We start from the raw sequence: 26,807 nt of genomic DNA on the forward strand, positions 1-26,807 counted from the left end.
TTGGGTGCCTTGGGAGCTTATAAGAACAACAAAATCCAAGGAAGGAGTTTTAAAGTGTTCAAAAATAAAGGGAGGGAAAATCACTGAAAGAAAGGAACTTTCAGAAAGTTGAGGGAAATGTTTTGAGGAGATTCCAGGGAAACTCAGCCTTCCAAGAAGAATTTTTTCTCGTGTGCCTCTTTCACTTCATTTTGTTCTATTGGCTCACATGCTTGTTGCTGGTATAATTTCAAACGAAAACAAAACAAAACAAACAAACAAAAAACATCCTCAGGAAACAGCGGTGCAGAGTCTGGGGAAGTCTTGCCAGCTGGTTTTCAAGAGCCCTTAATGTGAGCCCTTAAGTGGTACTTACCTTGGTGATGTTACCTTGGTTGCAAACAGACACACACAATCCAGCTCACATACAGATAGATTACTTGGTACTTGGTAAAGAAAGTTAGTTGATGTACTGTAGAGCATTTCTACCCAATTTAGTGATAGCCTTACCAAGGACGCCACAATGCTCAGGTCCTCATTACCAAGACTCTCTCTTCTGGGTGGTATTTGCAGGGATGTTGTCCACTCCTGGCTCTTTGGCTGGTTATCCAGTTCTTCATGTGACCAAAACGTTTCAGACAAAAAGGTTTTTACCAACCAGGACCAGGTAATGACCTAATACTGCAAAGGTTATCAGATAAAATACAGTCAAATTCGAATTTCGGATAAACAATAATTTTTAGCATAAGAATGTCCCAAATACTGAATGGAAATTCTCTATTTTAATTTACTAAATCTGGCAACCCCAAAACTGCCTTCCTGAGCTTCCTTCCTTGTTACATTGATTGGAGTTTTGGGTGTTCCCAAATTCTCTTAATGTACACATACAATTTCTTGCTTTACCCATAAAAGGCTAATAACATTCATAGTGTGTGGATTTACTGATTAGAGTGTAACTTTTCCTGATTTATAGTTTGTGTGTATGCTGGGGTGGAAGAATGGATCTTATTATCACTGCCACGTACCAACAGCAGCTGTTGAGATAAATTGCATTCATCAGAGTTGTTTAAAGCAATACAAACAATTTAAAGCAATACAAACCATTGGGGGAAGGATAAAGGACTAGTATAAATGAGTTCCAATAAGATCACTTTAACTGCAAGCTGAAATAATTTGTATCAAGGAAAAGGGAAATAGGAATTCTACTATGGGAGAAAGGTAATTTTGGAGAATGGAAAACTTTGAGAATAAGGCAGTCTGGGAAGTGGAGTTCTATAGTTGGGACTTAAGAGTATTACGGTCTCTAAGAAAAACACTAGGATGTTTGAGAGAGATGCAGAATGGGAGCCAGGAAGATGTCAAAGAAACTGAATATTTCAAGTTTGTGTGCAGGGCTGGCTCTAGATGCATGGAGAGCTGGAATCCCTTTCTCCTGCTGGCTTCTCCTATTCTGCCTGGTCCTTTGGTCCACCTGATTGATTTTGTTGTTTTTTATTAGTACTATTATTTAACTGCATTTGGGTCAAATAGAATCAATTTTGCAGTCGAGCTGGGAATCTCACTATACTATATAACATTATTTTTATGAGATACGGTATGAATTTCAAACAACTGACATGAAAATAAAATGTTTTTTTTTCATATAAGAAATATCACATTTAATTCTGGTCAAGCTTAAAGTGGCATCTACATAAGTGAACATGCTTCTGAGTGAAAATCCAACAGCTGCTAGCCCATTTTTCTTAAACAATGTTTTCTAAACAATCCACCAGGCCATCAATAACCAAAAGCCCAAATCCTGGATGTATATATTGCTATATTCATTATATAGAATATTTACTATCTTTCAATGTGAACCCACACGCACACACACCTTCTTGTTGTTTAACAAAGTCATGTCTCATGGCCAGAAAACGTTATTACATTTTACATCTTTCACTTGCAGTGGCCTTAAGAAGTAGATGGGAAGCTTCAGACTTCTGAACCCCCGGGTCCACGTCCCTGCCTTCCCAGGCACGAGGGCAACTCCTGGGACTCATCACAAGGCCCCTCCAGCCCTGGCCCAGCTGGAGTGTGGGCAGCGGAGGTAAGGAGGGTGGAGGAGGCTCTGCAGCTCCCTGTGCAAAGGGAACAGCCAGCGGGGCTGAGGGACTCCAGGCTCTGCACTGAACCACAAGCGCTGGCCTCCCAGCCCCCGGGGAGGGGGGCACAGAAGCAGCAGAAGCAGAAAATAAAATGTTGAAACACATCTTGGTTCAGCTGGATGTGTGGCTTATCCATCGGGTGGGTCTTGAATCCATGTAGAAGGCCTGGTCACAGTACAGTGTATTATATTGTATTACACTGAATACACATCAAAAACAGATCTTACAGATTCAGTTCAATCAGATGCATTTGACACCTATTTGTCTACCTTTCTAGAAATACAAACATATTTTAAAGAGAAGTGGAGTAGGAAAGATAGTGCATAGTTGTGCATTGTGTTAGATGTGGAGGTCCAAGGTGAACAAGACCTTGCTCTGACTTCAAGATGTTTACAAATAGCTACAAAGCGGACTAAGCTATTATAAAGAAGGGAGTTAATAAGTACAAGAGATGATGTATGTGGAAAGTGCATTGCAAATGTAAAGTGCTGTGGGGTTCTTCTAGAATGGGCCTTTAGATTCTATCCAAAATTAGGAGGATCAGATAAAGGAAATTGAGTCCTTGAGAGACTCAAGAACGAAGGTCATGAATTCCCGGTGGCCACCTTAGCCATAAAACCTTGGGCAACTTGCACAGCCTTCAACCTCAACTTCCTCCTTTGTTAAATTGAGCGGATTACCAATATCTATATTTGAGGGTTGTTGAGTAGATTAAAAGCAGGTAATGAGTGAGGCACCTAGCGTTGTGCCCGGCAGGAGTAAGGGCTCAAGAAACAGTCCTTCTTATTACTCCTTATTTTCGACTTCTTCTCTGATTGAGAAGGGAACACTTTGTGTAGGGCTACTTTACCAGGTCCTACTTAGGGGCACGGCTGAGGGCTAAGCCGTACAGTTTTCACAAGGAACAACCGGCGGCCTCCAACTTAACGCCCTTCGCCCCAGTCACGGACCAGAGAAATTAGGGCTCTTCTAGAGAAAACGGTGCCCTGGTCTCTTCTCTGCAGGCACTAAGGGAGAGCTGCCGCAGAAGCCCAGGTTTCGAAGCGGGGCAGGAGGGCAGGGAGGCTCCGAAAGGGTCGCGGGAGCCCGGACGCTGGGAGGACCCGCGCGGCCCCGCGCCTCATCCCCATCGCGGGAGCGGAGGCGGGGAAGTGGGCGCTGAGGGGCGCGGGGCGACGGCCCTCTTGTCCATGCTCGCCGAGCCGGGGCGGGCACATCTTCCCGCCGCCCAATCCCCAGCCTTAGCCGCGGCCTCATGAATAAGCAACAAAGCGAAGCGCCCTCCCCCTGGCGTCCCAGACAGCGGAGGGAGCCGCCACCGCTGCAGGGGCCGCCGCGGGGATGCCGAACGCGGGCACCACAGCTCTCCTCTGCGCGCTGCGCGGCTGAAGGCGCACAGGTGAGGACGGGCCAGGCTTCTGCCACTCGAGCGACCGCGGCTGCAGACGGTGCGCCCGGGCAGAGACGGAGCCGGAGCCCCTGGTGGCTCGGGGCCGCCCCGGGAGATGTGCAGCCCGGGGAGCGCGGCAGCCCGGGGCGCGCCAGGTGTGCGCCCTGCGCCCCCGCCGGAACGCGGTGCCCCGGCGCGGGGGGCTCGGGGGCAGCTCCGGGAGCGTGGGGCGAGGCGCGCAGGCCTCGGAGGACTGGCCTCTCTCCTCGCTCCAGCCCAGCCTCACGGCTCCACACCAGCGAGCGGGCCTTTGTGCTGGCGGAGCTTGCAGGGCTGGCTGCTTTTGTGTGGGCTTTTCTTTCTTCTCTCCCTCCCCTCTCAGTCTCACAGCGGTGGTAGAGAAGTTCCCGAAGACTAAGATTTGCTCCTTTCAAAGCATCGATTGCAATGACCCCGATGCCAGTCAGTGCGAGCAGCCGAGGAGCTAATGGGGGCTGTGGTGGCCACCGAAATGTGTTGTGTTACTTTGCAGAAAACAAACAGTTGAGTGTTTAGCGCAAGGATGTCACGGAACCTCCTTGCTCAGACCCTGACCGGTCCCCCACGACACGGCAGGAGCATGCTCCTTGGAAAGGTCACTTAATTGGAAAGAGGGCCTGCGGGTTAGACTCCAGAATGGTTGCAAGGTGATACCTGGAGGTGCCCAGATGTCGCATGTGCGTCCTGGTCACTGACAGAACCCGACCTGTGTACATTCCCAACATGCAGAGCCTGGCTGGCGAAAAATCGGCCGGGCGCACAAAATATAGGACCTTCAAGAGTTTGGAGTTCTCAAAGATAAGAAATCTTTGCCTTCCCAAGCTGATGCCGAGGATCTGCCAGGCTCTTGGCACCTCATTTCAGTGTAGAGCTGCTGTGGAGGAGAGGAGAGAGGCTGCTTTAAAGAGTCTGCTTTCTTTCTATGGAAGTTTTAGTTTGAAACTTAAGGGGAAGAGGGAGTGGCTCCCAAAACCATCCATAGAACTCTGAAGGATTTTTTTTCCTTAGGGAGCAAAATGTGTGGCCAGAATTTGCATTTCTCCCCTCCTTTTTGTGAATTTCCTTCATCACAAGTGATGCTGTTGGGCTCCAAGGAGTCTTGTTTAAACACCTACAGAGTCAGTCACTGACCCACTTTCTACTCACTTGCAGGCAGAATCCCACTGTAGCATCTACTGAAAGAAACTCAAAAGTGGGTGAGATTTCACAGTATCAGAACACGGACACACAGTAGATTTAAGGGTAGCCTGACTTACTCTTATGAATAAGGTAGAGTTGTTATATTTGTCATATTATGAATCAAGCACTTATGAAGCAGACTTGATATTGGTTGTCTTTATTCACAAAACTCCCAAGACTCAGCAAGTCTAAGGTAGCTACAGCAACAGAGCCAATTAGGGAGATGTGGATGTCTTTGTTTTCATGGGAGGCTTCTTAACATTATATTCAGCATTTCCTGCTAGACCTTTCAATATCATAATTTGGTTTTATGGAAATGGTTTGATGCTAAATATAAGTATAGGATCAAAATGCGGACGAAGGGCTCACCTGCTATGGAAAATTTCTACTCGTCAACTAAAGTTGTATTTCACTTTTTATTCAGCAGGTGTTTGCCTGAAAACTTGTGTAACGAATTGTGTTTTTGTTCATTGAATTTGTTTATTCTCACATAGGGAAGCTGGCTATTCAGAGAGAACCTGAGTTTAATCTCTGTAAAATGAAAGCTCACTCTCTAATTAAGATGTGTAGTCAGTCCTGTTTTTTCATATTGTGTTTACTTGGTGATTATAAGAAAAGTATCTGAATCAAGTTTCAGCTTGAAATGTTAGAGATTATGCTTATTCCGTGAAATGTCTACCTGGGGTTTACTTTCTCCTTAAATGCCAGCTAGTTTTAGAGATTTTGTCAAGCAAATGAGGTTTGTGAACTACAGAGAACAGAAATGAAGTGTCCCATTGGGTCATTGAAAAGAACTGTATGATGGATGGACAGGAGCTTGTTGACCAAGATTGATTAGGATGGAATTCTGCAAACATCAGACAATTCCCAGGTCATTTGGTCTACATGAAAAGCTGAAAGGGGAAGCTCCATGGAAATAGCTTAGGAGAAAAAGGATGTTATGGATGTTTCAGACTGCTCATATTTCTGTATTTTGAGGGGAATGAATGGCAGTACCACAATAATATGTCTTAAATTGTATGATGCTTAAACATTTTTTTCTTCAAATCATTTTTATGTCTATTTTCACTTTTGTTGGTCTTTCACCTTTGAAGAAAACAGAATGAGCATTATTATCTCCATTTTGCAAAGAAGAAACTGAGTTTCAGTGATTTGCGCAAGGTAGAGTTGGAACTCGAAGCCAGCTTTAAAGCTTCAAGTCCAGCTTCTTTTACCAGGGATAGGATTATCCACTGGGAGTGATAAACACAGATATCTTCATTTGTCTCCATCACTAAATTGTAGAGAATAAAGCTTGTGGGCTTGATACGTAGAATTTAGTTGTGGTCTGCAGGAATGGTAAAGCCCTTTGCTGGCAGTTGCCAGAGTAATCGTCTTGACCCCAGCCTACTTATCGTCTTCCTGTCAGCACGATGCCACTTTTCTCCTGAGGGACTATGATTTTTCTTTGTGGTTACTCTATTCTCCCTCCTTCCACTGTGGTTGAACATGCTACTGAGAGGATCATCTGTCATTCCAGCCACTTAATTTATAGTGAAGGATGACTGAGATCAGTCATCTTAAAGCCAATATATCAGGCCAAGTAACAGTAGTCAATAGCAGTGAATAGTAGTGGATCACAAATGGGGTACCTTAATGCTGTGTGCCACAGCTGGGTTAATAGGGTCAGAGTCTTGCTAAGCTCTGCTTCAGACAAATGAAATAGGCTTGGCAATGAGAGCCTTAAGGATTAAAAAAAGAAAAGGTAAGACAATGGCGAAATTATCATTGAGGATCAGGAAAAACACAAAATGGAAAGATTATTAAGACACAAACAAAGAAGACAAAGAGTTTTCTTTTCCCATTATCAATTAAAGAATTACTAACTGGATTTTGAAAGGTGAAGGGGAATTGGGAAGCAAGTTAACCTGAAGCTCTGAAACTTGTCCCTTGTTCCTGGTGACCTCTCTCTCTTTTTTTTTTTTTTTTTAAATGAAATACACTCTGAAAACTTAAAATATAGCAGAAATGAGAATACAGAAATTATTACTATTATTAAAATCACACACTGGATAAGTAGCCAAAATTGACTAGGTGATGAACAAAACGTACAGTTAAACATGGATAGACCGTGAAATGTCATTGAACATCGTATAGTATAAAATAGAGATTCTGAACATTCTTTTTCACATTTTTAAATGGTTATTTATATTCACTTTACACCACTGAATATTTATCGAACACCTCTCCTATGTGTCTACCATTATTAGCAATTATATGGTAAAGGAAGCTGAAAGACTAGTGTTTGCATGCAAAGAACATATTTTATTTGAGGTGGTAAGGCTTACAGACATGACGATTTGCGCTGGAGAAGCTAGGAGAAGGGTGGGAAGAGAACGGGCCAGGCAGTTTTGTGACAGCAGTTAGTAAACAGGACGTGACCTGTGGGACCAGGGTTTGGGTATCTGGGGTAGGGAAGAAGGAGGGAGCATTCTGGCTAGTGTAATGGCATGAGCAAAACTTGGGAAGCTGAAATGAGTAAGGCACGTAAGAGGGCAATATACCCAACTGGCGATGGTGTTTGTACCGGGCACTGGTGGTGTGGGGTTGCATTATAGATGTGGAGTTTGGCAATTGTATGTTTGGGGTCGTTAGATGATGTGTTTTGGGAAGGCAGAGGGTTGCAGTGGCAAAGGCAGGAAACTTGATGTCCGACAGACACGATCACACAGGCAAGTTAATTAACCTCTGTGAGATGGTAGTTTTCTCACCAAAAAAAAAAAAGAAAAAAAAAAAAAGGAAAGGATAATGGTAGTACCTATCTCATTAGGTTGTTGTAAAGGATTAAATAACATAATTTACATAAGACACTTAAAACACGTGGCATCCCCTGAATGGTAGCCATTTTTGATTGATTATTGTCATTTTTTTTCTTAAGAGTAAACCATCTGGACCGTATAAAATGGATTGGAGAGGAGAGAGTCTGATCAAGATCATCAGTTAGAGGCAGTTAAAATAATGACAATCCAGTGTCCCCAAGAAGGGACAATTCCAAGAGATATTATGAGGGAAGGATCCACAGAAGTTGTGAATCTGGAATATATAGGAGAGAAGAGTTCAAGATGACACCACAGTTTACATGAAGGTGGTGTGTTTGAAGTGGCATCCAAGTAACATCCAGTAGACAAAGAAAATCTAAGGCAGCTTTCTTCCCAAAGCTCCACATCAGCTATTTATGGTATTTGTGTTTATCCCCCCAAAAGGAAAATATCAGGCAGATTGTCACTAGTTTTTTGGCATACTCTACAGGCCTCCTGTGTCTTGAGTACCCTTAGGGCAATGCTCATGTTCCTTATATATTATACATGAAACTCAACTTGCTTTGAAAAAAGCAGCTTTGTCACTGATGAGAAGTGATTGAACACACTGTTTCCCTTTTGTGTCTGCATTTTGGTAACACACTGAACAAGGGCAGCATACATTTTAGTTGGAAAAATATTGACCAAGTGTTTGAAAAAAACCTGATTATTAAGTCTAACAAGACGGCTAAGGCTGTATTTTTTTATGTTGCCTTTCATTTGTCTTTGAAACTTGAATATGCCTAGACTTGACAAAGAAACAGATTCTGGACTGTATCTATTTAAGATTGTCGAAGATAAGGCTTGACAGAACAGCTTATCTGCTCACTGGTGGCAGAAACGCAGTAAATTGTTCAGAGGACTGCCAAGCCATTAGGATACCTTGATAGCGAATGACATAGTGCTATGACTTGCTCAGAAAGAGATGCTTTTTAAGCTATTAGAAGCGAATGTCCACTATCAGTTAGCAACTGGGTGAGAGTTCATTTATCTGAATTAATTTGCACTGACGGATATAGTGAAAAGAAAGGAGCCTCCAAAGTCACAGTGTAAAGGAGAAGTTAGAGAAATGTTTTGTTTGTTAAATATTCTGATATTTGAGTTAATTTAAGATAATTAAGACCCAATTTCTAATAAGCAATGAAATCTCCCCTCCCTCCCCCTCCTCCAGCAAAGCAGGGCTGTAGACATCAGCCAGTATTTACTAAACATTTCCTCTGTGCCAGGCACTTTGTCAGGGACAGGAGACAATGTTGAGGAAAAAAGGAAAGGCCTAGAGCCTTCAAAATGTGATTGCAGATGGTTATTGAGGCTAAAATATTGTCATTGAATTGACAAGTGTCAGTCTTTCCTTATTTATTCTCTAACATCATGCAACTCCCAGCGAAGGACACCAAACTCACGAGAGTGGCTATGTGAACCTGCGCTGTGCTTGGAAAGACAGAGAAAGACCTGGAACTTGAAGGTCATCTACCAGTTTATCTGAGTTGCAGATGTGTTCCCTGCTGCCGTTCCTACAGGCTGTCTTTTCTGCTTCTTTTAAAGTTCAGGCGTCGCTTTGAATAGTGGGGAGAAGGAGCATATGGCTGGAATATGCAGACATAGAATAGGCTTGCAATTCACCCCACTTTTTCTGTCGTAATTGGATTTAGAAAGCAGGTGGCTGACACTTAATTCCAGAAGGGAAGTCTTTTAGAGCAATGGCAGAATTCCCTTCACCCCCAAATTCTAAAGCTCAAGATGTAGATGAAAATGAAACCTTGAAGGAAAAATCTGTTTTGGAAAGGCAGTAGAGGCTATATTACATCTTTATTGTTTGTCCCCACTACCCTCCAAATCTGATTTGTTCATAAAATTCTCCTCTCAGCTCACATGACTCCAGAACATATAAATAAAATGTGAGGCATTCGTGCAATCATTTGGGTGCCTTGATGGCAAAATTGTGGGAAAATTGTGGGAAAATGAAAACATTTGTATTTTTATTTTGTGTTCTATGGATAAAATATGAAAATGGAATCATGGAGATAGAAAGGAGTTCAAAGATTATTTTGTTTAACTCCTCATTCTGTCAAAGGAGAAACTGCGGCTGTTTGTCCAGTATCACATAGCATGTTTTAACAACAATAAAGCTAGGATTCATTTTTCTCATGCCTGTCTATGCCCCTCTAAACTCTACTGCCACTCATGATGGCCTGTTTTTTTCAGGTTTTTATCCAGAAGCGTGGGGTCATGGAAACTCAACTTTTAGGCCACACCCTCCATCTCCTGGGGTGTTTAGTAAGATTTCACTGAATGGGAGAAATATTTGTATAGGAAAGGGCAGATCTCTGAACAGATCAGAAATGAACCAGAGAGTTCTATAGCTTTTATGTATCTTTGACTATATAGTTTATAGTTCAGCTTGTATTTTCAGAAATCAAAGGTGTAGTTTCATCAACTGTGAGCACTCTAGCTTTACAGCTATCATATGTTTTTGTTTTAAGGAAGGAAAATAGAGGTAGCAGGCCAAATACTGCTACTAATTCTGTTACCTGGCTATGAACTGGGATGCTTTATGGCTCCTCCAAAGTATGGGGATAACTAATGTCCAGAATGTGCACATGCTATTCCCTCTTTTTCAAATATCTTTCTCATATTCTCTCCTTTTAAAATAATGCTAGCTACCTGTATGTAATTTAATATTTAAATACAATTGCTTCAACCTCTCATCCTACATGTGAGGAAATTTAGCACTGCTTTCACCATCTCTGAGGATTCTTGGGTGGGGTGGCTTACATTTCTCCTAGTCATCTCTGGCTTCAGTTTTCTTCTGCTTCTAAATTTATGATCCCTGATATGCTGTTCCTTTTCTGCACATGGCGTCTCATGACATCTTCCCATTCCTGTATTCTCCCAAAGAACTGTGGATTCAGGATTCCTGTGTAAAAAATTACCCCCGACTTGGTGGCAATAAATATTTATTATTTCATCCCATGTCTGTGTATTAGGAATTTGGGAGTAGCTTAGCTGGGTTGTTCTGACTCAAGGTCTCTCAAGAAGTTGCAGTCAAGATAGCAGCTGGGGTTGCAGTCATCTGAAGGCCTGACTGGGGCTGGAGGAGCTGCTTCCAAGATAATTCAATCATGTGGTGCTGGTAGTTGAGCAAGATGCCTCAGCTCCGAATTCATGGATTCCTCTTTCCTCATGTAGAAAAATTCAACCTTCTTTTTCTCTTCAGCTGTCTACATTATGCCCTGAGCACGTGACCTTTTCTCTATCTCAAAAGGACCTGTAAGACTGAATGGGGTAACATGTGGAAGCTTCAGACTCCTTAAGGGGAGAAGACCCTATGAAAATGTCAGTTTTTGTATTTGATGTGTGCACATCACATGCTTAACCCAGATAGGTTAATGATCAGACATAGAAGAAAGGAAAAGTATAACTTTTATAAAGATAAGGTCTTTATATTTAGATTTAGAATTTTCATTCCTAGGTTTAATTTTCTAGAAAACCCGCAGTATCTAAGAACTTTCTGATGATGGGATAGATAAGACCTAAAACCCTTAAGTTTGGGGGGAAATTAGCAGTTTTAATATAAGTTTAGTTGTCATGAGAGTGTGAGCAGTTTGTAAAAGAATACAATAAATCTTAATCTTACAATAATGTGCATTCAGTAAAGACTGCTAACTTAAAATGTGTTTTGGTTCTCTTAAAAAAGTTTTTTTCAAAAAACGCACTTGTTTACATTGTTTAACGATTTTACCTTTTCTAATCTTTTTTTTGAGACGTGAGGGTTTTGCCTATAATTTTTATAGTTGTTGCAGAGAAAACAATTTAAGTATTTTAAAGATAAATTCATTTATATACTTTAAAAACTCTTGAATGAAACTGGTATTCAGTATTTTATGATGATATTTAATAAGTTTTGAAACATACTTAAAAGGTTCTGTGAAAGTAATATAAGTAAATGTTAAGATTTACTTTTTATTTTCTGGATGTGTTGCTATTTCTGTAGTCATTTGACTTCATGGTTAATAGAAGAATTGGGGAGAATATTACAAATGTGACTTCAAGGGTAGTTTATTTCAAGTAGGTATTTAAAAAACAACGAACTTAGTAACTATGTGTACCCTTTGCTAGAGAACTTCAAGTTAAATCAGCTGAAAATTCAGCAGGGAAAAATGAACTGGGTTATCCACGTCTCAAAGGTACAAAGAAATAGAACATTCCTCTTCTATGTACTGTCTCTGAGCTGGGAGTCAAGGAGATTATTTTACTTCTGGTTTAATTTAAAGGGGCTTATTTACAACATATATTTATATGACAGTTTGATATGCTTTATTTTTCTTCAGGACTCAATCACTGGAATTGTCAACTCTACCAATTTATGTGCACGTTTCTCTTCCACTATGAGCAGACCAGTTGTATTGCACATTTGTCTGGCTTTCTGTAGCCTTCTACTTCTCAGCTTTGCCACACAATGTCTAGCCTTCCCCAACGTGGAAAGAAGGGAGATAGCACCTGTTCATGAAGATAAAGGGCAGTCTGAGAGGCTGAACATAGATGACCTAGAAAATAACTCCATTACTTCAAAGTACACTCTGGTCTCTGAAGAACCAGTGATAGTGTTAGCAGGACCATCAACAATGTCATTAAATAAAGTATTCCCTATTAACAAAGAAACCCCTCCTATAGGAGCTGGGCTCACGCAGCCTGATAGCCCTGGCATTTACACTGCTACTGAGCCAGTGATCTCAGCAGGGGAAGAAGTGTTTGGTTCCAGCCAGCCAGAGAGAATGCCTCCCGAAAACCGACTTTCCAAGGCCATGTTGACCAACCCTATCACTCCAACTGCTTCTCTGAATATTGATGACAAGGAGGAACCCTCCCGTAGTACCATCATTCAGCCCATTGTGGAAGGGACCACCGAAGCAACACAAGGTTTTCTGCACTACGTGGATGATCAATTGTTTGCAACTGAAAATCAGGCAGGAGTTAGTCTGGGACATTCGCCTTTATCCTATGTGAATGCTAAAGAGTTGCTAACCACCCGTCCGAGGACTGAGAAATTTGAAGCAGACCCAGAGCATAAGACAACTTCTTTTCCTGGTGCTGAGCCCACAGCAGGCGCTGAGCCTTCCCAGATGACAGCTGATAATACCCAGGCTGCTGCCACCGAGCACTGGCTCGCAACCTCCGAGTCCACCCTGAGTGTTGAGCCAGAAACCGACAGCCTGCTGGGAGCCCCAGAAGTCACAGTGAGTGTCAGCACAGCTGTTCCAGCTGTCTCCGTCGTAAGTGTTGAGTGGGATGACACCAAATTAGAGAGTGTAAGCCAGATAAAGACCCCAAAGCTTGGAGACAATACAGAGACTCAGGTGAGCATGGAAACGTCTCAGACAACCCAAGCAACCAGTGATGGTATGGAAGGCGTGGAAGGGGGCGAAACTTTGACAGAGGCTGCAGATGTGGCTCTGAGGCTGCCTGAAGGGGAAGCACACAGGGGAACAGCCCTGCTAATAGCACGTGGGGATGAGAGATCATCTGCCTTCACCGATCAAAGTTCCTTTACTCCCACAAGTCCAGTGGAAGGTATGAAAGTCTCTGTGGAAAACCTGGTCCAAAATACTGCAGACTTCATGGAATCCGCCAAGGAGAACAATGCCAGGCTGTTCTTAGAGACCACTGTTTCCATCTCAGAATATGAGTCTGAGGCATATCAGCCATTGGGAAATACATTTAAAGGTAAAAGAAAGAAAGAAAAATAAGCTTTGTTTAACTTGGAATGTTTCTGTTTGGTTTTATTATTTTTTAATTGACATATAGTTGACACATAACGTTGTAATGTTTTAGATGTTTTATGTTGTTTTTTTTTTAATTTATTTTTATATATTTATTTTTGGCCGTGTTGGGTCTTCGTTTCTGTGCGAGGGCTTTCTCTAGTTGTGGCAAGCGGGGGCCACTCTTCATCGCGGTGCGCGGGCCTCTCACTATCGCGGCCTCTCTTGTTGCGGAGCACAGGCTCCAGACGCGCAGGCTCAGTAGTTGTGGCTCACGGGCCCAGTTGCTCCGCGGCATGTGGGATCCTCCCAGAACCAGGGCTCGAACCCGTGTCCCCTGCATTGGCAGGCAGATTCTCAACCACTGCGCCACCAGGGAAGCCGTTATTTTTTTTTTTTTAAGTGACAATTTAGAAGTAAGTTATCTAAGTTTTAATGAAAAACAAAAGTAAATAAATAAAAAATGCATTTTTCATAAAAATTACATCCAAATATAACCCCTGCATATAGACCTGTGGTATTCAAATGGGAATAATTTGCGTCATGCCTTATGCCTGCCCCCGTGCCACTCATTTGGCAATGTTTGGGGACATTTTTTCCAGTTTTATTGAAATGTAATTGACATATGGCACTGTGTAAGTTTAAGTTGTGTGGCATAATGATTTGACCTATATACATCATGAAATGATTATCACAGTAAATTTAGTGAACTTCCATCAACTCATATAGATACAAACTTAAAGAAATTGGAAAACATTTTTTTTCTTGTAATGAGAACTCTTAGGATTTACTCTCTTAACTTTCATATATAACATATGGCAGTGTTAATTATATTTACCATATTGTACGTCACTAGTACTTATTTATCTTACACCTGGAAGTTTGTACCTTTTGACTGCCTTCATCCAGTTTCCCCTCCCCCCATCCCCTGCCTCTAGTAACCACAAATCTGATCTCTTTTTCTATGAGTTTGTTTGTTTTTGAAATAGAATTGGCCTAAAACACTGTGTTAGTTCCTAGTTAGTTGCACAACATGGTGATTTTGGTATTTCTATACATTACAAAATGTTCACCATGATAAGTCTAGTTACCAGCTGTCACCATACAAAGACGTTACATATTTATTGACTGTATTCCCCACACTCTACATTTCATACTTGTGACTCATTTATTTTGCAACTGGAAGTTTGTACCACTTAATCTCCATTACCTATTTCTGGAGCATTTTTGGTCGTCACAATAGAGAGCATCTGGGGGTAGAGGCCAAGATGCTGCTAAACATCGTACAGTGCACAGCAACCAAGATATATCTGAGCCAAAATATATATATGTGTGTGTGTATATATATATCTGAGAAACCCTGATATAGATTAATATTTTTCAAACCTTTTATTATGAAAATGTGTATATTTGCAGGAAAATGTGAAAAAATTAGCTATATGTTTAAATGATATAATCAACAATGTTGGATACTTATTTATACATTGTTGTAAAAAATACTCACATTCCTGATATTTCTTACCAAAAAGCCTTAGGTAAATATTTATCTCATAGTATTAACCATATGAGTTCTTTGACTTTGTTTTCCTAAAAAGAAATTCTTCTAGAAATAAGGGGGAAAAAAATACCAGTACAGATAAATCCTCTCTGCTGGCTTGATTCTGCACTTTCTACTTCCTCTCAGCTTCTACATCTGTGAATGCTATGAGCTGACAATCCTTGCATTTGTTGCTGATGGATGATGTTTTTCTTTTATTGTGTGTAGTTGGTCAGATAACAGAATGGGAAGGGAAAGACTTAGTGTAATGTGCATATGCTCATTCCAAATTGTTTTGGAATATGTACAGCTGTTACTCCAGCTAATGGAAAATAGCAAGTTAGTAATATGTTTTATAAAGTGTTATGGAGATTGAATTAAAATGATAAAAGATTGAATTTTACATGTCCAATTCATTTTTTAAAGACTGTAAGACTTAGTATACTGGAAGTTTTCGTAGAAGCTTCCAGAAAATGTTTTGTAAGTTGGGTCCACATGACAATGAAAATACTAAATATGACCAAACAAGAAGTATACTTCAGTTCTCCATTACACTTTAAGATATTCCTGGAGCATTAAATCATGTAGTTCCAGATTATTCACTGCACAGTTGAATCCATGATTCTTATGTACTAGACTTGCATTAGCTTCCATTAATACAGCCTAAAAAAGTAAAATGAATTTGGTAATTGATTATTTTTTTTGATTATTGAATATGCTCCTTACTTAGTCATAATTGCCTCACTTAACTACAGTCTTTTAACAGGCAACTTCTTTTAATTCCCAGCACATAGCACAATATATGGCACATAGTAGGTGCTCAGAAAATATCTGTTCATTGAATGACTAAATGAAGATAGAGAACCATTCAGACTAGAATTATCTAATCCGATTGCCTGCATTGTCCAAATTAATCAAAAAGCTTCTAAATATTTTCGGTAGAGAGAGGAATGGTCAAATAATTCCTTTCAACTTTACTTTTTTTGTTGTTTTGTAGAGTTAAAAATAATGTGAAAAATTGAGATTACTGACAGCAGTAGTAAGAGAATAGCCAAAAAGCTTTTCTACCCATTTTCTGGTGATTACAAGTATTTCTGAGAAGTAAACTACTCAATCCCACACAATCTAGTTTTAAGAAACGTCACTTTTGCAGAACAGGTTTGGATTTCCTCCTTGAGTCTCCTTCTCAAGATCACTAAGTGACCTCAAAGCCCCTGCCCAGGACAAATGCTGATCCTAGTGACATCAAGGAGGGAGGGATATGTGACAACTATGGTCTGTGGAGCCCCCAGGAGGGCGATAACTTTCACCTTTTCTCCACCCAGAGAGTGACATTGTCAAAAGAGTGCTTCAGAAATATCCTGGATTGTGTCTCATCCCAGGAGCTTCTGAAGGAGCTGGAGAAACTGCAGAGTAATTAGTTTCTGAACGATGCCAGTGGCACCTGGTTGCATTGGCAGAGGGACTTTGGAACTGTTCTGCCCAATAAGACATTTTAATCAATCGAGAAGGTTTAGTCACACTGATGTGGTCAGCTGGTTTCACAACTGAGCTTGATAAAAATTTTTCCAGTCTGTTGGCCTCAGTTTCTCCATCTGGAAATGGGGAAGACAAAATTAAATCTAAGGGCCTTCCTTCCTTATTTGTCTAAGAGGGGTGTCTAAGGTCTAGGCTCACCCCCTGCAGGGCTGGTAACTGTGACTGATGAACTGTCATGACCAACCCATTGCATTATCCTACCATGTTCTTGAAGTCAACTTTCAGCAAACCTACTGGCTGTGTTCAGATTTGTTGACTCCTGCAGGTTAGGCTCTAGAGAAATTTTATACAGGAATTCTGTAAATGTGATGGGGGTGCAGGTTGTGTGTTTTACTCATCATTGGAAAAGAAAGAGGGAATAGGGGTGGGTATATGTGAATAGCTGATGATGGAAATTCAACCAAGGAACTGGGGGTGGCTTCCAATACTTGGAAGATGGACTTTTATTCCTGGGTGTCCTGAATTTTTACTCTTAATTTTTACTCCATTAAAATGCCTTAACTTTCAAAAAAAAAGGAAGTAAACACCTCAAATGCCAATCATTTTACGGCCCAGGGACTACTTAAGACATTCTCTTCTTCAGGGAATGCAATAATTTCTTGGAATTTTTGGGTATTATGAACAGTTGAGGATCCTGAGATTATAGTCAGTTCTCTGATTCAGCTGGTTCTTCAGCTGGTTCACTTGAAGATCAGGTTTTAAAAGCGATCTATAATAATTATATATTTTTTCTCTACAGGAATTGGGAAGAATGAGAGATGTGGAGAAATTCTGAATGTTATTTTAAAAATTCCCATTACTGTTTCTAGCTCTCACTCTTCTTTCTCTAACAGCAGTCACTTATTCAAAGTATTACACCATGCCCATTTTTGAAAAAATTTATTTGTTTTATTTATTTATTTTTGGCTGTGTTGGGTCTTGGTTGCTGTGCACGGGCTTTCTCTAGTTGTGGTGAGTGGGGGCTACTCTTTGTTGCGGTCGCGGGCTTCTCATTTTGGTGGCTTCTCTTGTTGTGGAGCACAGGCTCTAGGCGTGCGGGCTTCAGTAGTTGTGGCTCATGGGCTCTAGAGCGGAGGCTCAGTAGTTGTGGTGCACGGGCTTAGTTGCTCCGCGACATGTGGGATCTTCCCGGACCAGGGCTCGAACCCGGGCTCGAACCCATTTCGCCTGCATTGGCAGGAGGATCCTTAACCACTGTCCTACCAAGGAAGGCCATACCATGCCCTTTTGATATTTCTTGCTGTTTCATGAAACTATGACCATAGAGTGAACATTTATTCTGACATATTTTTTCTAAAAGTGTTCATTATGCTTTCAAAAATGAGGGCAACATGGAGAATGCATACTGCTTAAAATGATAAAACTATATATTATCTTTTTATGGCAAACATAGCATTGCCTTAGGTGCTAAAGATACAAAAAGGGCAATGAATCCTATCTCTCAAGAGATGTGTGATCTTATTTCAGAAAAAAATCTTAAACAATGGCACAAAGAGCAAATATGAATATGAAGCACAAGTAAGGTTGTCTTATAACCAGGTATATCAATCCATCAAATGTAAAAATCTCCAGTTCAAAGAAAAAATAGTCCAAACTGATTGGGGACCAAGAAATGGAACTGCTTGTACTAAAAAACATCCAAACACTATTTAAAGCAAATAAGTTGTTTCTGAGGAAAAATATTTTTAGTAATAGGAAGAACAATGATGTCATTAATAAAAACTTTGAGAAAACATTTTCATCTATTTCTAGAATGTTATTTCTCATTGCATAATTTACCGGACTTGGTAATGTGCTAAGGATCTAGGATTAGTATTTAAAAAAAGAGAGATAATAGAGTCTTCTAGAAATTAAGTTTTCACAGTGGCTCAGTATTTGAAATTTCCAGCATAGCCCCTCCCTAAGAGGGGGGCAAATATTAACCCTTATAGATAGTCTTTAATAATGTATTTGAGTGGATTATAATGTTGTAAAGAAAGTGGACCTCTGATAGATACGTCATACCCCACAGGTCTGTTTCATTCTGTTTTATGATTTAAAAGCAAGTGCAGATCTTCTACAGAGGCTACTCCAAGTTGTTCCTTAGGCAATGGCAGGATTTCCTTTCTCATGGCTGAATAATATTCCTCTCTCTCTGTGTGTGTGTGTGTGTGTGTGTGTGTGTGTGTGTGTCTGTGTGTGTGTGTGTGTGTGTGTCTGTGTGTTTATCCATTCATCTGTTGATGGGATAAGCACAGTTAGCACAGTGGTTAAGAGCCCTAACTATGTAACCTTAGTCAGGTTCCTTAGCCTCTCTACACCTAAGTTGTTTGTAAAATGAGGTAATAATAGCTGATATTTATTGAATACTTACGAAGCACTGGGCGTGTACTATTTTACATGTGTTATCTAATTTAATCTTTGTAAAAATGCTATGAGATAGATACTCTTATTATTTCCATTTTACCACTGAGGAAGCTCAAGGCCCAAAGAAATTAAGTAATTCATTCAAGGTCATGCAGATAGTAGGTGGCTGAGTCTGAATTGCGACCCAGGCAAATTGGGTCTAGAGCCTGCGTTCTTGGCCACTATGATATATGGCTTCCATAGAATATTAGTACCTACCTCCCCTTAGTCCACATAGGAGGATAAAATAAGATAATGCCCGAGAAGCAAGAAGAACTACAATCCTGCAGCCTGTGGAACAAAAACCACATTCACAGAAAGATAGACAAGATGAAAAGGCAGAGGGCTATGTACCAGATGAAGGAACAAGATAAAACCCCAGAAAAACAACTAAATGAAGTGGAGATAGGCAACCTTCCAGAAAAAGAATTCAGAATAATGATAGTGAAGATGATCCAGGACCTCGGAATAAGAATGGAGGCAAAGATCGAGAAGATGCAAGAAATGTTTAACAAAGACCTAGAAGAATTAAAGAACAAACAAACAGAGATGAACAATATAGTAAGTGAAATGAAAACTACACTAGAAGGAATCAATAGCAGAATAACTGAGGCAGAAGAACGGATAAGTGACCTGGAAGACAGAATGGTGGAATTCACTGCTGCGGAACAGAATAAAGAAAAAAGAATGAAAAGAAATGAAGACAGCCTAAGAGACCTCTGAGACAACATTAAATGCAACAACATTCGCTTTATAGGGGTCCCAGAAGGAGAAGAGAGAGAGAAAGGGCCAGAGGAAATATTTGAAGAGATTATAGTCAAAAACTTCCCTAACATGGGAAAGGAAATAGCCACCCAAGTCCAGGAAGTGCAGCGAGTCCCATATAGGATAAACCCAAGGAGGAACACACTGAGGCACACAGTAATCAAATTGGCAAAAATTAAAGACAAAGAAAAATTATTGAAAGCAGCAGGGAAAAATGACAAACAACACACAAGGGAACTCCCATAAGGTTAACAGCTGATTTCTCAGCAGAAACTCTACAAGCCAGAAGGGAGTGGCATGATATACTTAAAGTGATGAAAGGGAAGAACCTACAACCAAGATTACTCTACCCAGCAAGGATCTCATTCACATTCGACGGAGAAATCAAAAGCTTTACAGACAAGCAAAAGCTAAGAGAATTCAGCACGACCAAACCAGCTCTACAACAAATGCTAAAGGAACTTATCTAAGTGGGAAACACAAGAGAAGAAAAGGATCTACAAACACAAACCCAAAATAATTACAAAAATGGTCATAGGAACATACATATTGATAATTACCTTAAACATGAATGGATTAAATGCTCCAACCAAAAGGCACAGGCTTGCTGAATGGATACAAAAACAAGACCCATCTATATGCTGTCTACAAGAGATCCACTTCAGACCTACGGACACATACAGACGGAAAGTGAGGGGATGGAAAAAGATATTCCATGAAAATGGAAATCAAAAGAAAGCTGGAGTAGCAATACTCATATCAGATAAAATAGACTTTAACATAAAGAATGTTACAAGAGACAAGGAAGGACACTACATAATGATCAAGGGATCAATCCAAGAAGAAGATATAACAATTATAAATATATATGCACCCAACATAGGAGCACCTCAATACATAAGGCAACTGCTAACAGCTATAAAAGGGGAAATCGACAGTAACACAATAGTGGGGGACTTTAACACCTCACTTACACCAATGGACAGATCATCCAAAATGAAAATAAATAAGGAAACAGAAGCTTTAAATGACACAGTAGACCAGAGAGATTTAATTGATATTTATAGGACATTCCATCCAAAAACAGCAGATTACACTTTCTTCTCAAGTGTGCACGGAACACTCTCCAGGATAGATCACATCTTGGGTCACAAATCAAGCCTCAGTAAATTTAACAAAATTGAAATCATATCAAGCATCTTTTCTGACTACAATGCTATGAGATTAGAAATGAGTTACAGGGAAAAAAACGTAAAAAACACAAACACATGGAGGCTAAACAATACATTACTAAATAACCAAGAGATCACTGAATAAATCAAAGAGGAAATCAAAAAATACCTAGAGACAAATGACAATAAAAACACGACGATCCAAAACCTATGGGATGCAGCAAAAGCAGTTCTAAGAGGGAAGTTTATAGCTATACAAGCCTACCTCAAGAAACAAGAAAAATCTCAAATAAACAATCTAACCTTACACCTAAAGGAACTAGGGAAAGAAGAACAAACAAAACCCAAAGTTAGCAGAAGGAAAGACATCATAAAGATCAGAGCAGAAATAAATGAAAAAAAAAAAAAAAGATAATGCCCATCATGCACTTAATAGGAACTCAGTAAACATTAGTTATTGTAATTAGTATTCTTTTAATTCAAAATGTCAACTTCCTGTTCCCCTTCAGGAATGCAAATTTGAAAATTAATATATACAAGTGCTTCTGAGATTTTTTTTAAATTTATTTTTATTTATTTATTTATTTTTGGCTGCGTTGGGTCTTCGTTGCTGTGCAGAGGCTTTCTCTAGTTGCGGTGAGCAGGGGCTACTCTTCGTTGTGGTGGGTGGGCTTCTCATTGTGGTGGCTTCTCCTGTTGTGGAGCATGGGCTCTAGGTGTGCGGGCTTCAGTAGTTGTGGCACACTGGCTCAGTAGTTGTGGCTCGCAGGCTCTAGAGCACAGGCTCAGTAGCTGTGACTCATGGGCTTAGTTGCTCCGCGGCATGTGGGATCTTCCCGGACCAGGACTCAAACCCGTGTCCCCTGCATTGGCAGGTGGATTCTTAACCACTGTGCCACCAGGGAAGTCCCTGCTTTAGATAATTTTTGAACTTAGTTTTGTATAATTTGTTTCTGAACAAATTGATTATGTTGATATTCAAAAAAGGGAGCTTAGCTGTTGATCTTCCTGTTTTTTTTTTAAATGTTATTCCTTTTTTTATTAACATCTTTATCTCTGTCTTAGATTGATTCATGACTCCTGAAAACAGCAACACTGAAAACATTTATTTACTGTCAGTTTGTTTCTCTCCCTTCTCATTCCCTGAAATGGCTGTCTGCTTTTTTTAAAAAAATTATTAATTATATAGTGACTTCTTCAGGTATAGGGATTTAGTGTATTTAAAAATGTTGTTTCCTCCCTTTTAAGACATCATCACTCAAGAGATGACAACAGCTGTTCAAGAAGCAGAAGCCACTTTATCTTCAGTGATGCAAGAGCAGCAGTTTTCTACCCTTGCAGTTACCAGAGGAGATGTCGAGACTGAGGGAGGGAAAGAGTTGCCCTCTGCCACAGCTGATGCTCCTGGTGTTACTCAGCTGTCGAGAAGATGGGAGCCTCTGGCCACTGTGGTTTCAACGACACCTGTCCCTCTGTCTTTCGAAGTTACTCCCGCTGGAGAAGGTCTGTAAGGGAGAGAATTGTACTCAGCGTTTTGGGGGTGGATCGTTTCTGAGTTGATAAGGAGTAGAATGAGTGAGGCAGATGGCCTTGTCAGCAGGGCACACACACACACACACACATACACATATACACACACACATACACACACATACACACACATACATACCCCGCCACACATACACATACACACATACACACATACCCACACACATACCCCCCCACACACATACACACACATACACACAGAGACACACACATATACACACATACACACACACATACACACATACCCACACACATACCCACACACACACACACACAGACACACACAGACACACACACATAGACACACATACACACATACCCACACACATACACACACATACACACACACAGATACACACACATACACACTCACACACACACACACACCCCCCTCACCTGGAGGTATATTTTTTCAGCAGGAAAGGTAGGTGAACTCTTTCTTGTTTGGAGAGGTGTGGCACAGCTAAAGGACAAGGGGTTAGTTCCCAAGTAAAATCTCCTGGTGGCTCATCTCTGAGGCCCACGAAGGCCAAGCCTCCTGAGAACTCTCTCCTAGTTTGACACTTCTGGCTGCTAGGTGCCAGAGTGGTGAAACCAGCAAGGACCTGGGGGTGAAACCAACAAAGACCTGGGTTTGAATCCCAGCTTTGGCCCTCACTAGCATTGTGGCTTCAGGAAAGTTTCTTAATGTCTCCAAGCCTTGGTTTGTTCCTCTTTAAATAATGCTTACCTGTCTTATGGGTTATTTTAAGGATTTCGAATAATGTGTAAGAAGTACTTTCTATGTAGGAGGCCCTCAGATGCTCTAATACCTTAAGGACTGTGAAGTTTTCGAATCTGGGTGGTCATCAGAATCACGTGAGAATTACAAAAATTATTATTTAGTTATTATTTTTGGACTTCATGTCTCTGTCTCATCATTGGTCTAAGTAAATCCTACTTCTATTTATTAACTGAGTTATCTTTAACAATGTAATAAATACCTTCTAATCCTGCCTGCCTCCACTGCAAAAAAACCCCTTAGGATCTTGTCAGTAACCTACAGGTAACCCCATGACCCTTCCCATCTAAACCCCATCCTCCTCTGTTAACCATTAACCTGAATCTTGTGTTCATCATTTCCTTGACTTGCTTTTCTTTTAGTTTTATCGTGTCTGTATGTACTCCTGATATTATACATTTAAAACTTTTAGATTTTTTTACTTTATCAAAACAGTATTGTGCTGTGGATAGCCTTTTTGGGACTTATTTTTTTTTTTACTTAATATTCTAAGGCCTATATTTACTTACCGCGGTTCTTTTGCTTTGACTGCTTGCAATATTCCATTATGAAAATGTATCACAGTTTATTCACCCAATCTTCATCCAGTCTTTTCTAGTGATTTGCATTTGGGTCATTTCCAAGTTTGGCTATTGTGAACACGGCTGCCATGAATATTCTTTTACATATTCTCCATTGCACGTGTGTAGGAGATTCTCTTGGGTATATACCTAGGAACTGAGTTGCTGGACAATAGGGCATATGAATATTTGACTTTAGGAGGCAATGCCTAACTGCTTTCCAAAGTGGTTGCTTCCATTTATACTGCAAACAGCAATGTATATGAGAATCTGTGGATCCATATCCTGGGAACTTTCACAAATAGTTTCTCAGGCTTCATCACCAAGGAGGTTCTGATTCGATAAGTTGGGATATGTAGAAAGCATGAAAACTGACATTTAAAAAATTACCTCAAGAGATTCTGATGATCCACCAAGCTTGCAAAATACTACTATTCTAGAGTTTCTAGATTTGGGAATATCTGGGGCTAAGTTTGGCTGCTTTAAAATTGAGCATATTGCAGACACAGATCTAAGCTTTTACTCTTTGACTTGATTTTTAAAAGTCATCCTTGGGGTGTATGTAAACAAATTTTTGTTAAATTTTCTACCTTTGGTAATAGGTTATATAAAATCCCACAAAATCTATAATATTGTTAATAGAATAAATGGGAGATTAACATTTGAGAACAAGGTTCTGATTTGAGATAATATATTTTCCTGGAAGATAAAGTGTTTGCCTCGGGTGGCTGGATTGGTGCAATGTGGGAAGGAAGAGCTGGTCTAAGTGCCAGACTTACTGTATATAAGATACTGGCTTCATTCGTCATTTCTTGCTTAAGAAGTAAAAGCATATGTATATATTCCTCTTACTGATCAACTTTGGGTCATGTCTCTTGTGTTTGGCAGACCTAATGGACACAGTCACAGGGCCAAACGAGGAGTTGTTCACACCAATTGTGGGTTCTCCAGTGACGCCCCCTGGGATGATGGAGGAAGCACCTAGCACTTCCCCAGCGCTTGCTGACCCTGAGGCATCTTCCGAGAGAAGAACAGCTGCTCCATCCATTAGCTATGTTAATACAGCTGCCTCCTATGGTCTGGACCAACTCGAATCTGAAGGTATCCATGCTTTGAAGGGGATCTTTTTCTAGGACAGATTCAGTGAGTCACTGAGCAACTGTTGTCTTTGAGAAAAGATCCAGGATAAGTATATTCTGTGTGTAGTGTAGATGAGGGGTCAGTAGACCATGGCCCAGCCAGATCCAGCCTGCCGTCTGTTTTTGTATGGCAAGCTAAAATTGGTCTTTACATTTTCAAATGATTGAAAAAAATCAAAAGAAGAATAGTATTTCGTGACATGTAGAAGTTTTTATAAAATCCACATTTCAGTGTTCCTAATTAACAGCCACACTTGTTCATTTGTGTATTGTCTGTGGCTACTTTTGTGCCAGAGCAGCAGAGTTGAGTAGTTGTGACAGAGACTAACTGCCCACAGAGCCTAAAATATTTATGAGATGGCCCTTTACCGAAAAAGCTTGCTGACCCCTGCTCTACATCAGTAGTTCTCAATTACAGTTGAACATTAGAATCACCTTGGGGAGCTTTTAAAGTATCCTAATGACCGAGTCCTTCTCCCAGCGATTCTGATTCAGTTGGGATGGAATCTGGCATCAACATTTTTCAAGAGTTGCTTGAGATGATTTCAGTGTTCAGGCTGAATTGAGAAAACTGGTTTAATGGTAAACTTGAGTTTCCCCATCAGATTTTCTTGGGTGGAAGTTTTAATGTGGATTGTATTTTCGTAACACTGCTCTGGTTGTTAATGCTGGGTCATTCTCCCTTAATTACGTCTCTGGGTTAGATGTTCCACTTTTTGGAGATAGTCTCCTCACCTGTTAAGGCTGAGAAATTCTTGCCCGATTTTACTTTCCAAGACATTGGCTTTGAGCATGAAAAAAGATGCTTGGAGCACAGCTGCACATCCACAAATGAGAAGTCGGGAAATATAACGAAAGGTCGTTTAATTAATCAGCATTTTGGCAGGTGAACAGCTCCTGGCTGGATTGCAAAATGCCCAGAGATTTGTAGTGCTGTTTCTTAAACTAATCTGGAAGACAGGTAAGCTTTTGGGCACTAAATTAGCCATGTGTTTGATGCAGTAAAGACATAGGATGTGCTGTTATTTTATATTTTGTCTACTCTGTAACAGAGAAGGTGGTTCAGCCAGGTTTGCAGCAGGCTGTATTGCAGACTTTCAGGGTAATACTGGTAGTTTTCTGGCGGAGAAATGTGACATTTTAGGAGGAATGTGAATTCCATGGAGTGCTGGTTTAGGAAATGGATCAAAGCGAGCTCAGAGGCCAACAGCTCTTGCTCTCCACATTAAGATAAAAACTTGGAATGTAGTCTCATATTAGCTGTCTGCTCTCCTTGATGCCATCTGGAAAGACCAGGTTTCCCCAAATTAACCTGAGTTAGAGATGACAGCTTTACCCGGCAGGGCTCATTTAATCAGACGAAAAAAATTGTGTTTGTGAATAATCCATACTTGTGAAACTGCAATACTTTTCTAAATTTAGTAGATGATGGCAGTTATATTGAGATGTGTGAGAATTTTCTTAACTTGCCTAAGATGTCCTAGAGTTTTAGTGCTTTTCTTCTACACAGCTCAATTCCAGCTTCTTTTTGAGAATATATTTTGTCAGTTTTGATCTAAGTTATGATCCTTGTCAAGGCTTATGAAAGACATTTTTGGTTTAAAAATATTCTTTCTGCTACGTTGTTGGGCTTAAGACAAGATTTTGAATGAGCACACCTTTTCTCCTAAATACCAGGGAGTACAATTTATATTTAATTAGTATATGTTAGTAATGTCACAATTAGTTTTATGCTGGTCTATCTAGTCCTCTTAAAGCAGGAGTGACTACACTTATTTAAATCGATAGATTCCTGGATGTATTGGAGGCCTCCATTTTCAGTGCATGTTTTTCTACTTTGTCCAGGAATATAAGTGCAGCCTGAGGCTTTGACTGGATGAAACATTTTAATTCTTCCGTAGCATTGGACGCAGGGGAAGATAGTTTATTCTTACTTAGAACGAGGCTGTGTGATGTCAAGTTATCTACCTTTCAAGTTTGAATCTCTGTGATGTGTTGATAAATGTCAATTCTCCAGTTAAGGTGTGTGTTTATTTAATTATATTATTAAACTC

At 40.4% G+C, this 26,807-nt stretch overlaps 1 protein-coding gene across 2 annotated transcripts in view; it reads left to right on the forward strand.

Moving 5' to 3' along the window:
• Positions 1–26,807, forward strand: part of ARMH4 (armadillo like helical domain containing 4) — a 150,977-nt gene that overhangs the window by 9,147 nt on the left and 115,023 nt on the right. Inside the window, exons 1-4 of one of the 2 annotated variants that reach the window (XM_082386505.1) lie at positions 3,406–3,522; positions 11,900–13,292; positions 21,974–22,228; positions 24,503–24,715. In XM_082386505.1, the coding sequence (XP_082242631.1) occupies positions 11,957–13,292; positions 21,974–22,228; positions 24,503–24,715 (1,804 nt within the window). In that variant the 5' untranslated portion in view covers positions 3,406–3,522; positions 11,900–11,956. Of the gene's footprint in view, positions 1–3,405; positions 3,523–11,899; positions 13,293–21,973; positions 22,229–24,502; positions 24,716–26,807 lie in introns of those variants that run through there. The other variant, XM_082386506.1, reaches the window with a different exon arrangement.

The sequence above is a fragment of the Balaenoptera borealis genome, assembly GCF_965194805.1.
Source record: "Balaenoptera borealis genome assembly, chromosome: 3".
NCBI classification, from domain to species: domain Eukaryota; kingdom Metazoa; phylum Chordata; class Mammalia; order Artiodactyla; family Balaenopteridae; genus Balaenoptera; species Balaenoptera borealis.